General features: G+C 42.9%; 1 protein-coding gene across 2 annotated transcripts in view; it reads right to left on the bottom strand.

The window, feature by feature from the left end:
- Positions 1-1401: 1401 nt before the first annotated feature.
- IPO9 (importin 9) overlaps positions 1402-17532 on the bottom strand; it is a 33832-nt gene continuing 17701 nt past the window's right edge. For both annotated transcript variants that reach the window (XM_031937130.1, XM_023501868.1), the window contains exons 9-24: positions 17423-17481; positions 14686-14837; positions 13889-13987; positions 12770-12876; positions 12267-12406; positions 10169-10328; positions 9646-9872; positions 7469-7617; positions 6807-6935; positions 5699-5974; positions 5258-5424; positions 4638-4771; positions 3797-3916; positions 2884-2985; positions 2493-2569; positions 1402-2257 (exon numbers count right to left, since the gene is read on the bottom strand). In XM_031937130.1, coding sequence (XP_031792990.1) covers positions 2147-2257; positions 2493-2569; positions 2884-2985; positions 3797-3916; positions 4638-4771; positions 5258-5424; positions 5699-5974; positions 6807-6935; positions 7469-7617; positions 9646-9872; positions 10169-10328; positions 12267-12406; positions 12770-12876; positions 13889-13987; positions 14686-14837; positions 17423-17481 — 2209 coding nt within the window. In that variant the 3' untranslated portion in view covers positions 1402-2146. The remainder of the gene's footprint in view (positions 2258-2492; positions 2570-2883; positions 2986-3796; positions 3917-4637; positions 4772-5257; positions 5425-5698; positions 5975-6806; positions 6936-7468; positions 7618-9645; positions 9873-10168; positions 10329-12266; positions 12407-12769; positions 12877-13888; positions 13988-14685; positions 14838-17422; positions 17482-17532) is intronic.

Below are 17532 nucleotides of genomic sequence, written 5' to 3'. Positions count from 1 at the left end.
AAGATATCAGAGATCACTTAGGCCAACTTTCCCATTTCATAGAAAAGAAAGCCAAGGCCTAAAGGGGTTAAGTGATTCCTTCAAAGGAATTCAGTTAATGGAAGAGGATTTGAACCCGAATCCTTTGATCCCACACCCACTGCTCTTTTCCACGCACCACACTCCACATGAGAACACATACTCTATGGGATGTGTGCCCTGGCCATGAGGGAATCAAGAAAAAGGCAGAGTTGGACCCTGTCATTGAGGGGTTCTCCACATTTGGGGTAGAGTCCCGGGGACCTCTAGTGGCAGAAGGCAGTATTGGCCCCCTTTGCTCATCCTCCTTCACCACAGTGAAGTCATCTTCACTGGAATTTCCGTGACCTTAGATCTCAGAGCCATCAATGAATCTGAAGTGATGGAAAGGACCTACAGTTGTCTAGTCCAACCTCTCCTATTCCCTAGGACTGTCACCTGAAGAGAAATGCTCTGGCCCCAGTTTCAAGACAGGTTGCAAGTACCTAGGCAAGAACAAAGGTCAAGAAATCTTATCCCTCTCAGGGCCTCATAGCAGACTCCAGAACAAGGTTGTTGTTGTTTTTTTAAACTTTCATTTTTTCTTCTTTTTAAAGCTTTTACTTTCTACCTTTCTGAAAATGGGGGGAGGGGGGAGAGGGGAAGACAAGAAATCCTGGTCAAATTGACCATTTGTTAGAAGCACGCCGGTTGCTTTGCTCAGCCCAGGAAGCTGAAGGTTCTTTCATGAACCAAGGTGTAAAAGGCAGAGAACTGGGGGTCAGCTGCTACACACAAAGCTTGTTAGAGCCCCAGCTAAAAGTCTTTGCAAATGGCAGTGGTGGAGAAAGGAAGAAGGTAAGAGAGAGAGGGAGAGGGTGAAGAATGTCCAAGTAGTGAAGGCAGCACCACAGGGTAGAGATGGCTGCTCCATTCTCCTTCAACTCTACACTTGTGCCTCTGAGGATTGGGAAGCACAGAAATGAGCCTGGCCTGGGGGCTGAAAGATCACAAAATGTCAGGTATCCATCACATAGCTGCATGGAAACTGTGTGGGTACCTGACTGAAAAGCTCCAGAGGTTTTTATACTTACAGCTTTTAGCAGACTGGATTCCATCTATTTCCTTTTTTATCACTTTATTTTTACTTCCCCCCCCCCAAAGGGAATTGAAGGCAAAGAGGTGCTTGGAGAGGCACCTTATACCACATGGAGTAAATTCATTTGTAAAGATTACTGTCCTAGAAAAATACACATTGCTAATTTGTGGGCTACAACTCAACCATTTCTGAGGACATTGGGAAAGTAGGGTGAAGGGAAGATGAGAAAAGGGAAAATGCATGTCAGACTGGCTCACATGGGTGTGTGTGTGTGTGGGAGGCAAATTAAATATACTCTTGGGGTGGTAGGTCATAAAAAAGAATCCTTTTGTATTTTTCTTAAAAATTAAACCTAAACTGCCTTCTTTCAGGTTCACTGTGTGCGTTATGTATAAGAAAGGCAGTTTGAGGGTGTTGTTTCTTCATGCAGTATAGCAAAAAATGTGGTGATAGTTTTTACCAACTGATGAGTTTTAGTGGAAAGACTTGGAGGTTGGGAGTAAAAGGAAGAGGAGAAAGGGTCACTGGAGATACCCAGGAATCCACTTGCTCTTCATCTCCAACCAGAACCTAGTTGAGTCAGTGGTATGGGGCTGGTGACAAAAGTGGAATTCCTAGCCGAACATGCCTGTTGTCCTATAAAAGTCAGGGTAGTAAGAAAGTCAGTTTGTGGGACATGAATGACCATGTCTTTTGATTCTCCAGAGAAAGAGAAAAAGAATCCATCAACACAGAAAGCCCCAAATCTTCTGGCCAATGATGTTTCAAGTCTGTCCGGCAAAGGGCTGTAGAAATAGTCCTATGTGTGGCCAGGGGCAGAGTCAAGGGTTGGATGGTTTCTTGTGCTAGAATGTCCTCAGGAGGGAATGCCCAAAGTCCCTCAGTTCAGCATCCCTCTTATGACAGCTTTGGTGAGCCCAGTCTGTGCTTCAGTCAGTATGTGTTGCCCAGGAGGGGCCAGAGGCTGGGAGAAAGCTCCAGAATAGGAGAAAGGTACATCTCGACATCAGTGAAAGCTACAGAAGAGTGTGTGGCTGGGCTGGCAGGAGCTTAGATACCAATGGCCTGGAGCACCCTCCTTTCATTGTCATTAAGGTGGCCTGAGAACATCACATAACATGGCTGCTGGGCAAACTGGCACAGGAAGTCAGTCAGGTAGGCCTGTATGGGAAAGAGGAGAAGGCAAGTCACCGGAGGGCTGTGCAGGCATCTGGGTAAAGCAGGGCCAACGTGGTGAGGGTTTGCCTGGAAGGCAGTGGCAGGAAAAGGGGGAGGGAGGTGGCAGGGCACAGCAGGGGGTGCTACAGAGCCTTTCTGCTGGGAACTAGACCAAGCCACAATTCTGGGTTTGGAATCACCAGACTTGGGACAGTGCTCCCCTTCCAGACAATCTCACCTGTAGATCAACCTGATAGAGGGGGTCCTTCAGGGCATCTGGATCATCCTCTTCATCATCTTCATAGTAATCCTCATCTGTCAGATAAGAGTCGAGGCAGGATCAGGAAGAGGGGGTGTGTGCAGGGACCATGACCAACAGACCCAGAACCCAGGACTCTCCTGGAGTTCTAGATACCAAGTAATTAGTGGAGGCCCCTCAATGTCCCCTCCGGATTAGGAATCTGACTTTCACACTCCAATTTCTTCTGGGATAAGCAGGGCTTGGGTTTCAAAGAGTTTCAAAATCATCATTCCCCCTCCCTCACCCCTTCTCTGCCATTTGCATGTTGAAAGGAAATCTGTTTTCTGATCTGTGGGTCCCTTGTTTGTTCCCTCCGTCAGCAGCCTACCATATTTATTTGTGGCAAGAATGTCAGAAAGGAGTTGCCCAGCTAAGCCTTCATCTTCCTCCTCCTCTTCTTCCTGGTCTTCCCACATATCATTAGAGTCATCTATTTGGAAGAGAAAGAAGGCTGAAGAATTTATCACTCTTGAATCTTGAGTACAGTGTTGAAGAGGAAAAAATGCCCAGCAGGCCCTGAAATTTGGGTCCTGGATCCAGTCATCAGTTCTTTGAATAGGATGCTCAATTTTCTAATCCCTCCCTGTCATTAGGGGAAAAAGCAGGACTGATGCTCTCACTCATCCTGGGACAAAGACAAGAGAAAAAAATAGAGAAAGATCTTTGGAAGAGCTACACGGAAAAAGAGAGAGGGAGAGAGAGACAGAGATGAAGAGAGGGAGAGAAAGGGAGGGGGAGAGAGAGAGAAAGAGGAAGTGGGGGGAGGAAAGAGGGTAAAAAGAGAAAATTAGATAAAAGGTCTATTTCATAACAACCTAATTTTTTCAAGGATTTAGAACTGAGATCAGACAAGTGTTACAATGATGGGACAGAAGGGAGTTCAAGACTACTTAAAATTTCCAGTCTTTTTCACTACACATGGCCTGGACTTTCGCTTCTTTGACAAACCCCAAATCATGTAAAATATGCTGTTATAATAACGTTAAGATAATGTTTGAAGTTATGTAAAACACTTTAGAGGTATCTCATTTGATCCTCACCACTGCCCTATGAAGTAGGTGATAGAATTCTCCCCATTATGCAGATGAGGAGATAAGGCAAACAGAGGCCAAGTGGGTCTCCTGGGTACCATTTTTGAAGTCGGGGCTTCCTGACTTCAAGTTCGGCACTTGACACCACCCCGCTGCAGTGGCAGACAAACCTAGGCAGGGTTTAACCCAGATAAGGCTCCAGCTCATCACCTTGACTCCACTCTGCAGGTGTTTGGCGAGAGGCATTTGCTTCCATGACATTGGAGAGCTCATTGATGATCAGTTTTAAGATCTTGACTAGCAAAGGAATGTTTGTCCAGCGTTCAGGGTCTGGGAAGGAAGGAGACAGACACAGCAGTGTAGTGCCCATTGGTCTAGACAAGACAGAAGTCAGCTACAGGTGGGTACACCCACGCTCCCCTCTCTCTGCCTGGAGATACCTGCATTTAACACTGGCTATACCACAGCTCCCTGTGCCTCTTGTAGCCTCTCAATGCCCACAGTCCAAAAGAACATCTGAGTATGGGCTGCCATCCCTGAGGAGCTGCTTGGGGCATCTTGACACTTTGCTTAGCAGAAGCAGTGAGGGGTTATGTCAGTCACCTCGTTTATCATCAGCCCCAAACAACCACGCAGAGGCCTCAAGCTCTGGTCTCTAGGAAACAGGTTTGAGAAATGCTGGGATCATTCTGACTCTAAGGCCAAAGAACATGAAAATGGTCTTTAGACCTTGGGCTTAGAGACTGATGGCACTGAAGACTTAGGCTGAAAGCAAATCAGAATTCTACTCCAAAGTGAGCAGAATGACCTCACACAGTTGCTTCAGACAGATTCACAAGTCAAGTATTTAGAAGGGGGGGAAGGGGGGGGCAAGAAGGCTAGGGGTATTGTAGAATGGCCAATGTTATTCATCCTCTTTCGCAGAGAAATGATGGCTCCAAAAGGTGCACTCTAACTTTCAGATAGGTAAGACCTGGTTTCTTACACCAGTAAGGGAAGACCTTTGCATTGCAAAAAGGAATTCCTATTTGTAAGGGGAAGCTTCACTCACTTTTGGCTGCTTTGGAACGAGTGCGGATGCCTTCATCCATGTTGAAGATCTCTTCCCCTTTTACCCTGATGTCCTGGAGTCGCTTGTCATCTGTATTGATGCCATGCTGGAGCAGCTTGCATAGGGCCACGGAGCTGAGAAGACAGAGGAAAAATAGTCACTTGCCCATCAGTTCCACTTCAGGAAACAAGTAGTTTCTAATTACTCCTTCTTCTGGGTCAATGAAATCCTGCACCATTTATTGTATGGACTCTCTTTGTCAGAAATGAAAATGGGGTCTAGGTTTTTAGAAGTTGGCCCAAAGAGAACCTTTTCTTCTGAATGGAGGTGGGTAAGGGTGGAGAGTTAAAATGTTTGGAATTGGTATGGAAGAAAATGTTGGGTGGATTGGCCAAGTAAAATCTGGCACCAGTCTCCATGGCGTAGCAGAAGCCAAGGATTGTCCTGAGGTATCTGAAGGTGGAAGTTGCTCAGGAGTAAAGAAGAAGGGGAAATAAGGTAAAGAGTTGAGATGAGGAAATACAGCAATGTATTTAAATGGAATAAAGAGACATCAGAAACATAGGGATGGAGCAACATGCTGAGAAAAGGAAGATGAAATATGTGAGTTAGGATCCCACCTGACTTTGCCTTCATACTGTCCATAGAACAGATGCTGCCGGCTTGTCCACTCAGCCATAACAAACTCCAGGGCAGGTTTGCCAGTTGGTCCTGGGAGACTGCACAGAAATTCTAAGAGGGGCTCCAGCTGAGTGTGTACCAGGTGAGCAAAGACCATGATGAGAGACTAAAACACAAGAAAAATATTTGCATAAGGGTTGTAAAAGTACCAAAGGGAATATTAACTAAGATAAAACAGGTATTTGGAAACAATGGATTGTATGGACTAAAGGTTTAATCCCTAAGGTCTGCAAAAAGAGATGTCACTGTTGGTATGGAAGGGCAGTGAGGCAATGGTAAAACTCGGTCCACACATGAGCTTCCATTTATTCTAACCCAGGAAGTTCATGTTCCATCGCTTTTCCACCCTGTCTGGCTGAGGTACTCCACCGGCCTCTCACCTGCATGACACTGAGGGTTTCTGCTTGCTGCATCTTGCTGAGGATGGCCCGAAGGATCTGGTCCAGATTCTCACCCAGCTCCCTCCCTGCTTTGGAAATGAGGGTAGAGACTAGGCGGCCCACAAAGGCAGCAGTGAACTCAGAGGTGCGGGGGTCGAGGAGCTGGCTCACCACTTGCATGACATACCACAGCCCATTGTGGCCCTGCTCATCATGCCACTGGGCGATCTGCTCCAAGGCCACCGACACATAGGCCCGAAGGCACTCCCCACCATTCTGGGCAGAAGACAAGACACAAATGAGGAGCCAAGAAAGGGGGGATACCTGGAGTTCATGGGCATGCATGAAAGAAATTCCACCTTCACAAACTTTGCCACCAACTTCATGAAACACCATTATTCCGAGGCAGATGAGCACAAAGTGTCTGGTCTATAATAATATCTATGGCTTGTTAGTCCAGTAGGTCAGAGCATGATCTGAATGTGAACAAGGGTTTTTCCATCTCTAGGTGCTAAAATGTATCCTTGAAATCACCCTTGATCACAGAGGGTTTGAGGGTGGTAGAAGAGATAATCTAGAATATGATGATTGGTTCAATGGAAATTCATCATCATTACTAGAAAAATAATGCTGAACACAGACTCTAATGATGGGTCATTTACCAGAAAAAGCAAGGGTTACCATATTGCCCAAATCCTATGGAATAGTGTGGTAATGTTTTTCCTTCCCACAGTCCCTTTTGTCCAGTGGTTTTCAACTTAACTAAAGTCCACTAACAAGTACCATACAATAACACAATGATGAGCTATAGTACTTTAGGGCAGGAAGGAAGTGACTTGCTACCTAGAGTCAGCAGCTCTGGCCAAAAGACTTGAGACATCTCACTTCCTTCTTCAGAAATCTATCAGTCAGACTTTGCAGATTTTCATTCTAGAGGCTTTCCTGAGTGTCCTAAGACCCTTCTAGCTGGCAGCAGATACTTCATTATCCTCAAATGTTTTAATACCCATAGAAGCAAAGCCAGCCTCTATCATTTTCCATTACAAAGCAGCAGGCTGGGAAGCTGCCCAGTACCCCTTCCCCCCTTTCCCAAACAGCACACTGGTACCTGCATGGTCGCATTATCGTCTGTGTTTAGAGTGCACTGTGCGACGGCAGGAAATGCCTGGCAAACGAGTAGCTGGGAGAGAGGAGGCTTGGTGTTTCGGACCACAGTGGTCAGAATATCAATGGCCGTCTGAAGAGAAGAAAAGAAGGGCAATCAGAACTACTTCTTCCTGGAAGATTTGCAGCCAGGCTTTTTTCCAGAGTGTTTGAAGCATGAAGTGGGTACTTGCTCTTGCAGAAAAAGTTGCATTACATGCAGGTTTCTCCAGAAAAATACAGCTAAGCAAAAGGTAATTAGGGAGGTTCCGAGCCCCCCCTGCTAAATAGACAAGCACTTTCCTGGATACTGAAAGATGGATGAAACTGCCTAGTGGCAAATCTGATACACAGACAGCTTTATGTGCAATTAAGTAAGAGCACCTTTAAATGACAAGTCTTAAAAAAAAAAAAAAAAAAAAAAAAAAAAAAAAAAAAAAAAGCTATCAAATGCCATCTACTATCCTCACGGGGCCTATGTCATTCCATAGACATCTCTCAAGTTAGAAAGTTTTTTCTTTTTGTTGACATCTTTTAGGCCAGGACAGAAGACCAGGATAAGATTTTCAGATTCTCCCTCTTACATACCTCAATTGTGTAAAGTTCCCCATCAGTTCTGTTACTCACCGCACATAATCCGGCAGGGATCTTGTCAGCAGGGGCCTGCATAATGCTGACCAGAGTCGGGATCAATCTCATCTGCATAGGGCCCTGACAAGCCTCTATCTGGGCCAGTTCCTTGAAGATATCCTGAGCCAACGAGGCAACAACGGGGTCTGAAGTGAAAAAATCCAGGATGTCGTCCAGAAGGTCTGGGCCTACCTGTTAGTCACGTCACGTCCCCATGGTAGTGGATTCTATTTGATTTATCACTGAACCCCAGTGAAACCAAAGGAATAATTCGAAAACATATCTGTATTGTTTCCCAAAACCACACTATAATCTGTCCAGAATACAGATTAATATTCCTTCTGACACTAAATGTGGCACCTTTCCACAAGGCAACCTATTCTTTTTTTCTTGACATCTAGAATGGATTAGTGTATGCTTGATATGGAAAATGGCCAAAACTTGATTTTAAAATCCAGTGTTATACACCAAGTGAGAGTACAAGATGGTATCAAAAGCTTCAGATGGAAGATATCCACCAAAGACTTATTTTGGAGAAGATGTATATATTGGCACTGAGTAATTGAAGAACCACTGAAAAATAACCCAATTTGTAATCTCAGGAGAAGCAAAACCTACTGAAAGAAAAGATTTCTATGGAGTTGAATTCGTTTAAATTGTTTCATCCTGACACAAAGAATATTCTCCCAGATAATACTGCAATCCATTCCTCTAAAACAAATCAGAAGGCTACATTTTCAAAGAAGCTTTTTCTGAAACAGGAAAATTCATTTTAATTGCTAATATTTACTCCGACTCTAGATCAGAAAAATGTCTTCAATTTATATATCTACATTCTAAAGGTCTTTAAACAATGATGTCACTGGAGCCAAGATATAGACATGTGATTTCACTGCCAGTAGAGTTAGAATTTGCAATCTGTTGAACAAATGAACCCCCAAAGCATTAGACTGCTGTTAATCTTTGACAATCGCAGTAGAGGGAGTCTATCTTTAGCCCTGGTCTACTGAGCATTTTAAATGAAGTCTTGAATATCAAATTTGTGGAGGAATCCTTAATGTGTTTAAGGACAAATTTAGGATACAAAAATTCTTAAAACTAAAATGATGTACTGAATTGAAGATGAAATTTTGTAAGGATAAATTTAAACTCCTGCACCTGCATTCAGAACAACAAATGGGGGATGGAGGGAGAAGGGAAGCATAGGCTCAAAAGAAATTCACTCAAAACCACTGGAGTTTTAGCTGAACACAAGTTTGATGTATTCAACAGAGGAACACGGCTGCCAGAAGAAAGGAAAGGAAGGGAATAAAGAAGCATTTATTAAGCACCCATTATGTGCCAGGCACACATGCTGAAGGCTTTACAAATATTATCTCATTTGATTGTTACAACTGCCTGGAAAGGTAGGTGTTGTAATTATTGCCACCTGACAGCTGACGAAACCAAGACAGGTGAAGTGACTAGCTAGGATCACCTATTTTAACTCAGGGGCCCAGTGCTCTGTCCTGAGTGACATTGCTGACAATACACAAGAAGCTCCTATGATGCCCAGAAGAAAAGGGATCTCCCCATGACTGTGCTGGCCAGGCCAATATTGGGAGGTATTGGGGTGAGCTCTGGCCACAAACAAATAGCCACCCTTGTGAAGAGGCTCCTAACCACGTCCCCTGTGATGGAGTAGGGCACGGTTGGGGGGAGAGGAGAGAGAAAGGGGGCTGAAAGAAGACGTGGCAGCCATTTCCAAATGCCTGAGGAGCTAGCAAAAAGGACTAAGCTGATTCTCTAGACTTTCAGAGGGAACAACTAGGACAAGGAAGGGACTGCGGCTTAGCTGAAGGCTTGGGAGAGCCTGAGCTGCACATCAATAGTCTCAGTCATCTTGTGAAACAGTAAGTTCTCCCTCAATTGGTGTCTGCTGCCGCCAGGGAGATTCAGGCCAGGAAAGGGAATCTGGACATCTGGAACGTGGCTTGGTTTTAACATTTGTGACACATTTATACTCTCAGGACAGAAGGGTTATGGCTGTCATCTCACATAAACTGTACTGGTCCTTTAAAATCCCCAAAGGATGAAATGAAATCCCCACGCAAATTCCCTTGTTTCCTAATCTTTTGTTTTCAAACTAACCCCCAACCAACCCATCCTCCTGCCTGTTGTAATTAGAAACATACCATTGCTGTATTTTAGGAAAATGGCAATGGTGAATGGGCAGATTTTATTTTCCACGCTGGCTGTGAATTCTGGGTCTACGGTGCATACGATGCACAGTGTTTCCATCACCAAATTGAGGACTTCTGAGCTGAACTGAGCTGCCAGGTGAATCAGGCCATCCAGGACACTGGGAAGGAAGGGCCGCAACACGTGGGTGCTCTCTGAGACCTTCAGCTGGTCACAATAACTAGACAGAGTCAGAGAACAAACATTTCTAAGCATGTCAGGTTGTGAGGGAGATTCCAAAAGAATGAAGGATGAAGGGAGCAGGATATTTTGCACTCAACCATCTAAACCGTCCACCTGAAATCTAGCTAAAAACAATAATGAACATATTCCTTTTCTTCTTTATTGAGTCAGTTTTTTCTTAAATTCTAGCATCTACAAGTGGCTCTGTTTCCAGAGGAAATAAATAATAACACCCCTCCCCTCCCCCAATTACTCTCCATCATCTCATAAACTTGAAGTTTTTAGGTCACTCACCCCCAGATGGCTCTGACGGCAGAGATACGCACTGATGGGGGCTGGGTCTCATGCAGACCACTCACGGTTGCCTGTAGGAACTGTTGGATCAGCTCAGGGGACATGGCAACAGTGAACCGGCTTGCAGCCCAGAGAGCCCGGCCCAACAGAAAAGGAGAGACTAAAAGAGAGACAAAGACAAAGTGGTGAAATTTCTTACTGCAGTGATCCTTCCTGCCATGAGTCAAACTGGAAGTGACCTTGAGTTGCATTCTTTAAGACATAGGCAAACTAACTAAAAAAGGATGAAGGTTCTTAGAGAGAAGGCAAAAAACCCCTTACCCTATGATTGAAAGATTCTTCTCTACACCTTACTTGTTACCATCTATATAACAGCTCATGGTTGTTTTTATTTTACTAGTATACCTCTATCTCAAACTGTTATGATTAAAGTATTTACTGAAGTCAGACATTAAGTGCCTGCCATCCATGTGCCATCTGCTGGGTATATGAAAAGAAGCAAAAGATAGTCTTGCTCTTAAAAAGCTCACAATCTAATGAAAAAACATACATTGTAGAAAAACTAGTTTTGGAGAAGCTCTACTTTTTCCAGAGAGAAGGGATAAAATTCTAACACCCATCTTCTTAGATCCCTCAATATTTTCAAGTTTCCTTGTTAGAACAAGGCCTATAAGACTAAGGTTGATTTGAAACTATGTCAATATAAGCATTCAATCATACTTTTTGATCAACTACTGTGCAAGGCCCTGTGCTGGGAACTATGAGAGATACAAATATATAAAAAGACATGTCTTATGTCTTTCAAGGAACTTATAATCAATTAGGATACATAAGACATACATAGAAATAACACATATTGTCTTAGAAAAGTGCAATGATATACCCAGAAAAAGAACTCTGGGAGATGACTAAAAACCATTACATTGAACTCCCAATCCCTATATTTATGCACACCTGCATTTTTGATTTCCTTCACAAGCTAATTGTACAATAATTCAGAGTCTGATTCTTTTTGGTACAGCAAAATAATGTTTTGGTCATGTATACTTATTATGTATCTAAGTTATATTTTAATATATATCTACTGGTCATCCTGCCATTTAGGGGAGGGGGTGGGGGGGGTAAGAGGTGAAAAATTGGAACAAGAGGTTTGGCAATTGTTAATGCTGTAAAGTTACCCATGTATATATCCTGTAAATAAAAGGCTATTAAATTAAAAAAAAAAAAAAAAAAGTGCAATGATTGGTATAGACAGAGTACTCTCTACAGATCTGGCATAAAGATAACTGATCATTTCATATCTGGGGGAAGAGATAATGGTGAAATATGTCCTTTCACAGATTCTCTATTGTGGTTCAGTCAGAGAAAAGTGAAGAGGGGAATGGTCTTAATTGGTTGACATTACTATAGAGACTAGGGAGAAATTGGACTGAGATTCAAAATTAAAAATGGTCAGTAATAAAGAAGCTTCCAGGTCTGAATATTAGTCAAATGTATGAGTTTGAGAATGGGATAGAAGAAAAATCACCATAGTCCAGGAAAGGAATGGAAGCAGGGCACATAGCACAGAAAAAGGAATTAGGATATGGCAAAAACAATGAATCATAGTATGTCACAGAGAATTCATGCAAACAAAGTAGGGGTTATTTTTATAGGCAAGAAATGTTCATGGCGATGAGAACTGAAAAGTATAATCACTTGGCTACAGATTGAGAACAAAAGCTTGGGGGGAGGGGGGGGAGGCCTAAGTAGGAGAATGAGCCTGGCACAGAATCCCTGTTAATGCTCTGGATTTGATCAGAAGATGAGCAAAAATGAGATCAGTAACAAGCAGAATCAAAGTCCATTTAAATGCCAAGCACAACTGGAATCAAAAAAACAGTGATGTGGCCACCTCGGGAGAAAATAAGAATAGCTGGATAGAAATCTGAATTCAGCAACATCATTCTCTTGATAGATCAAGGCAGGCTTGGGAGGCTCTGACTTAATTTCAGGATGGAAGCATAAGACCTGCCCTAACTACTCAAAAGGAAGTACAAGTAAGCTGAAGATGACTATCAAAGTCTTCTAGGAGACTGGGCATTATGGTAGAACATACCTGAGAGATTGAGGTCTGCAAGGACAACACTGGTTAGGAAACCGTGCATATCAAAATGGATCCTCCCATTTTTCACATTGTCAGTAATGATAGATTTCACAGAGCCCAGAGCCAGCATACAAGCTTCATGGATCTTCCACCTGCAAAGGAAAAAACAGTAGGACTTCTACATGGTCAAACAAACAAAATCTGACCACTTAAGTTCAGAAATCTATAAATGAACTAGCTACCTTATCAATCTTTAACCAAAGGCAGGGTAAAATTTTATACCATAATTGACTAAAGGAAAAACCAATGCAAACAAGATGAAGATTGGGTCCTTAAGTCAATGCAGTATGAAGGGATAAAAAAGGAGCAGGTTAATCCACTGAGTAGGAGGAGTAGCTTTTGGATGAATATAAGACAACATCTCTCTGTCCAGGTTCCAGCCAGTCCTCTCCCAAGATCTAACCCCCCCCCCCCACCTCCTCACCCCCGCCCCGGTCCTTCTCCACCTTCCTTACCAGTGCTCAGTGCCACTAGTTTGGGTTTGCTCAGCTTCTTGTAAATGCCGAGTGGCGGCAGCAGCAAGGGCTGTTGCACTTTCATTCTGGAAATCACTGGCCACAGCCTAGGAAGGAGGAATAGGATCTTAACAAATCTGCTTGTATACATGAAACCTAGTTTGATGGTTGAGTCAGAATGTTATCTGGCTGAATATTGTAATAACTGGAAAATACTATATTATCAGTCTCTGATAAGGCAATGTTGTCTTATCCTTATTTTCACATATCTTGCTTATTAAGGAACTGGTCCCTTTGGCTTCATTCAGTAGAATGGCAGACCCAAATTTAGAAGGTCCTAGACCAGACACTTGAATTTTTGGAGCCTCATACTAAACGGGGGAATGAAAACTAAGCTACTTCTTGAGTGTGAGATGCTATTCTTTCATAGAAGATGCCTTAGAAAGGCTACGTGATGCTGAAAACTGATTGACACCTCCCTACCCTGCCACCCTCCAATTCTCCTCCAGCAACAGGCAGTATGTGTCAGTACTTCTACATGTCTAGAAAAACAGGAGCAGATGATGTTTGGATGGTATCATTCAGCTTCCCAAGGGAGCTCTTTCCCCATTAAGTTTGCCAACGAATGATTGCTACTATAAATACTTACAGAAAAATGGATCAAAAAACCCTGCTTCTGTCATAACAGCCTCTGCTCATTTGAGGCCCTCCTCCTCACCACAGTATTTTCCCATAAGACTGAAATTCTTTTTTCTTTTTTTGGGATAGCCAAAATTTTAATTATTAATCAAGATAACAATATTTATATGACCTCTTTTTCTTCGACTACTTAGCTACCTCAAAGTTACATCATAAGAAATCATGAAAGAAGTACCTCTTAGATTTAGAGCTCATAGATTTAAAATGAGTTAGAAAAGAACCTTAGATTAGACTGAAATTCTTAAAGAAGTTCACCTGTCCATAGAGAGGAAGCAACTTCTTGGTTCTTACCACTGTAATAATGGCATCTAACAACAGGGGTTCAGCTGGGGTCGGGTGGTGGGAAAGACAAATAGAAGTTCAAAGAGATGACAGATTTCATTAATGGTGGGTGGGCACTGGGTATCCCTAGTCTTTTACCAGCAACAGGTCTTGAGCTGCAATCCTGACAGTATAGGAAAAAGTATCATCGTCTTCATCTTCAACAAACTGCTGGGGGTTGGCTGTCCACACTTTAATCTGGAAAAAAGTATGAAGTTTAATTTTCTACTGGGGTGACCTAGATCAAATGTTCCCTCAACAGTAACCAGAGTAAAAGGGTGTGGAAAAGAAAATGACCCATTTTTCCTTATGTGAATGCTTTAAGCAAGAAGAGTGCTGTTTTGGTTTGACAGACAAATGAATATTTGTCATTCAAGACTGCTGCTTTTTGGGAATGTACCAGCTTACCAGGGAGGTAAACAGCTACCACACTTGCTGCTTTTTGGCAAATGCACCTTTGGAAACTACTAGTATTTTTTATCAGTTCACTGTACACCAACAGGAGATGGGAGAGGTGATCGTTTTATTCTGTGATTATCCTTCTTGTTTGTAATGGTCTTCCAATTAAGATAACAATCTCTTCTCATCATCTGGCTCCTTAATAAGGACTCTGTTATTAGGCAAATGGACACAGAGGATGGAATCTTCTCTTACTTTATGATGCAAATGTGCTTTAAGTCTGAAGAAGCTAACAAAACCACCTTAGTTACAACTACATGACACAGGAATTGATGCATTTTTATTTCTGTAGGACAAACGTAATGCTAATGACTGCTTAGGATTTGGGCATGAAGTTACTTAGCCTCATGGTATTCTTTTATTCTCTCAAATCTCTCTTTTCTAAACTCAAAACTTCAAAAAGACACATTTGGAGTCGTTTTCCATAAGACATTTACCTGTTCCTCAGTTATCTGCATATATAAAATAATGTAATAAATCAGCTCAGGCAATGCCTTCTTCACAGTGCTTTTGAATTTGCTGTTTTCTAGTAGAGCATGTACAAATTCAAAAATGCTGAAGACAAGATTTTCAAATCCCAGCACTTCACCTAGAAGAAGGATACACAAGGAAAGAAATCAATGAACAAGAGCAAAAGAACGAACAAAAAAAAAAAAAAAAATCCATAAATATTAGAAAGTAACTATTTTATCTTTGGAAATTAACGAAAGCATGTTTGCCGATTTCTATTCTGTTGGGAGTAATAATTAAGTAATATTTAGATGACACAATTCTGAGAGGTAATTGCTACTATTACCTTCATTTTAGAGAGGAGGTACTAACTGATAGGAGAGGTGAAGTGACTTGCCTAATGTCACATAGCTAGTGTCCAAGGCAGGATTCAAGTGCTTAGATTCCTGCCTCCCAGTTAGGTGCACTAAGCAGCCAGACCAAGGGCCACTTACAGATGTCACAGGAGTTAGACTGATCCAGGAGCTCTTGCTGCTTCTGGATTGAGTCAAGACATTTGGTGTTTTTTTTTTTTTTGGAAACCTATCCTTATTTTTATTTTTTAAATTTTTTATTATAGTTTTTATTTACAAGTTATATGCATGGGCAATTTTACAGCATTGACAATTGCCAAACCTTTTGTTCCAATTTTTCCCCTTCTTACCCCGATCCCCTCCCACTGATGGCAGGTTGACCAATACATGTTAAGTGTGTTAAAGCATATATGTCCTAACAGTTATTTTGCTGTACAAAAAGAATCGGAGTTTGAAATAGTGTCCTATTAGCCTGTGAAGGAAATAAAAAATGCAGGGGGACAAAAATAGAGGGTTTGGGAATTCTATGTAATGGTTCATAGTCATCTCCCAGAGTTCTTTCACTGGGTGTAGCTGGTTCAGTTCATTACTGCTCTTGATCCAGATACTTTCAACTGAAGTCATAATGTACTAAACAGCCATTATGTACAGTGACCTGGGGATACAAAGATGAAAGACAATACTGTCTTTGCACTTAAGAGCTTACGGTCTGCAGCATTCAGGGCACAAACACCAGCATGGAATATTTGAAATGACAGAGGAGGAAAGCCATGTTAGCAGAATCAGAGGGTTCCAGGCAGTCTCACCAGAGCTGAGCACATTGCAGAGAGGTGGACAGAATGTGTTAGGTATGGTGGGGGCCAGTAGGAGAGCAGAACAGCGAGTGATAAGATGAGAGGAACAGGCAGCTGTCTAGCACGGCCTTAACAACCTTAGCAATGATGATGACGACAAAAAACAACAGGTTTATGTAGCATCTACTAGAGATCAGACAACGCACTGGATCCTCACAAGAAACCTTGGGAGGGAGAGGCTGTGGCTGCCCTTCTCTCTCTTTTTTTAAATTAAATAACTTTTTATTGACAGAATCTATGCCAGGGTAATTTTTTACAGCATTATTCCTTGCACTCACTTCTGTTTCGATTTTTCCCCTCCCTCCCTCCACCCTCTCTCCAAAGATGGCAAGCAGTCCTATACATGTTAAATAGATTACAGTAGATCTTGGATACAATATATGTGTGCAGAACCGAACAGTTTTCTTGTTGCTCAGGGAGAATTGGATTTAGAAGGTACAAATAACCTGAGAAGAACAAAAATGCAAGCAGTTTACATTCATTTCCTAGTGTTCTTTCTTTGGGTATAGCTGCTTCTGTCCATCCTTGATCAATTGAAACTAAGTTAGATCTTGTCTTTGTTGAAGAAATCCACTTCCATCAGAATACATCTTCATACAGTATCGCTGTTGAGGTATAGAATGATTTCCTGGTTCTGCTCATTTCGCTCAGCATCAGTTCATGTAAGTCTCGCCAATCCTCTCTGTATTTGTCCTACTGGTCATTTCTTACAGAAGTGGCTGCCTTTCTCTGACAGATGAGGACACAAAGCAGACCGCTGTCTAAGGCCAGATCTGACTCCAGGCCCAGGGCTCTGTGCACTTGGACCCCCCCTCTCCCCCCAACCTAATGTGGGAATCAGGAGGGTGAAGAGAGGAGATACGGTTTCTGAGCAGTGCAGTGGCCCAGCCACTTCATGGATCCTGGAGAGCACGAGAGCAGCCAGCGGGAGGAAAGTCAGGGGCTTAGAGGCCTAGATGAGCAGGAAAAGGAGGAGGGAGGCCGAGAAGGACAGCCTGTCTGGAAGGAGAGGTCGCACTTAACTTTGGGTTCATTCAGCCTGAGGTGGTGGAAGGACTAGGGCATGGGAAGGGATCCCACAGAGATCTGGGAGTCAAGAACAGTCTCAGGTTTGGCAGCAGGAGAGAAGCCCAAGAGGTGCTTGTCAGAGAGGTGGGAGACAAGCAGGAGAGGCAAGCACCAGTGTGAGGCACAAGAGGGAGAAAAGAGCCCAGCGCCTACTGAGAGTCCCTGGTGAGTTTGGAGAGAATGGCTGAGATGAGATTCTGCTGACACATTTCTGCAGGACTGAGGCCAGGCGCGCTTTCTACTTTTCAGGCCTTCAGATGTCCAAGGAGAACACTTCGCCTTAACTGAAGAATTCCTTCCCTTTATGACACTTAAATGCAACCTCAGCTTGATCTGAAAACTCTCCAAAGACAAGCCAACCCGATCCTTGCTTTTTCTTCCTTCTCATTGCTTACCTCCCTACTCTTGTGAGTTGGCGTCTCTAAATGGAAACAACACAAACTACTCACCATCAGAATCCACAGGATCTTCTACTTCCTCAGTATAATTCACTTCTGTCCTCACATAAGTATGGAACAAAGTTAAGGCGCACAAACTGGGGTTTTTATAAATGTAAGCA

This window comes from Sarcophilus harrisii, chromosome 4 (genome assembly GCF_902635505.1).
Source record: "Sarcophilus harrisii chromosome 4, mSarHar1.11, whole genome shotgun sequence".
NCBI classification, from domain to species: domain Eukaryota; kingdom Metazoa; phylum Chordata; class Mammalia; order Dasyuromorphia; family Dasyuridae; genus Sarcophilus; species Sarcophilus harrisii.
Note: the sequence above shows the minus strand (reverse complement) of the source record. Positions and strands in the feature narration are given on the sequence as shown.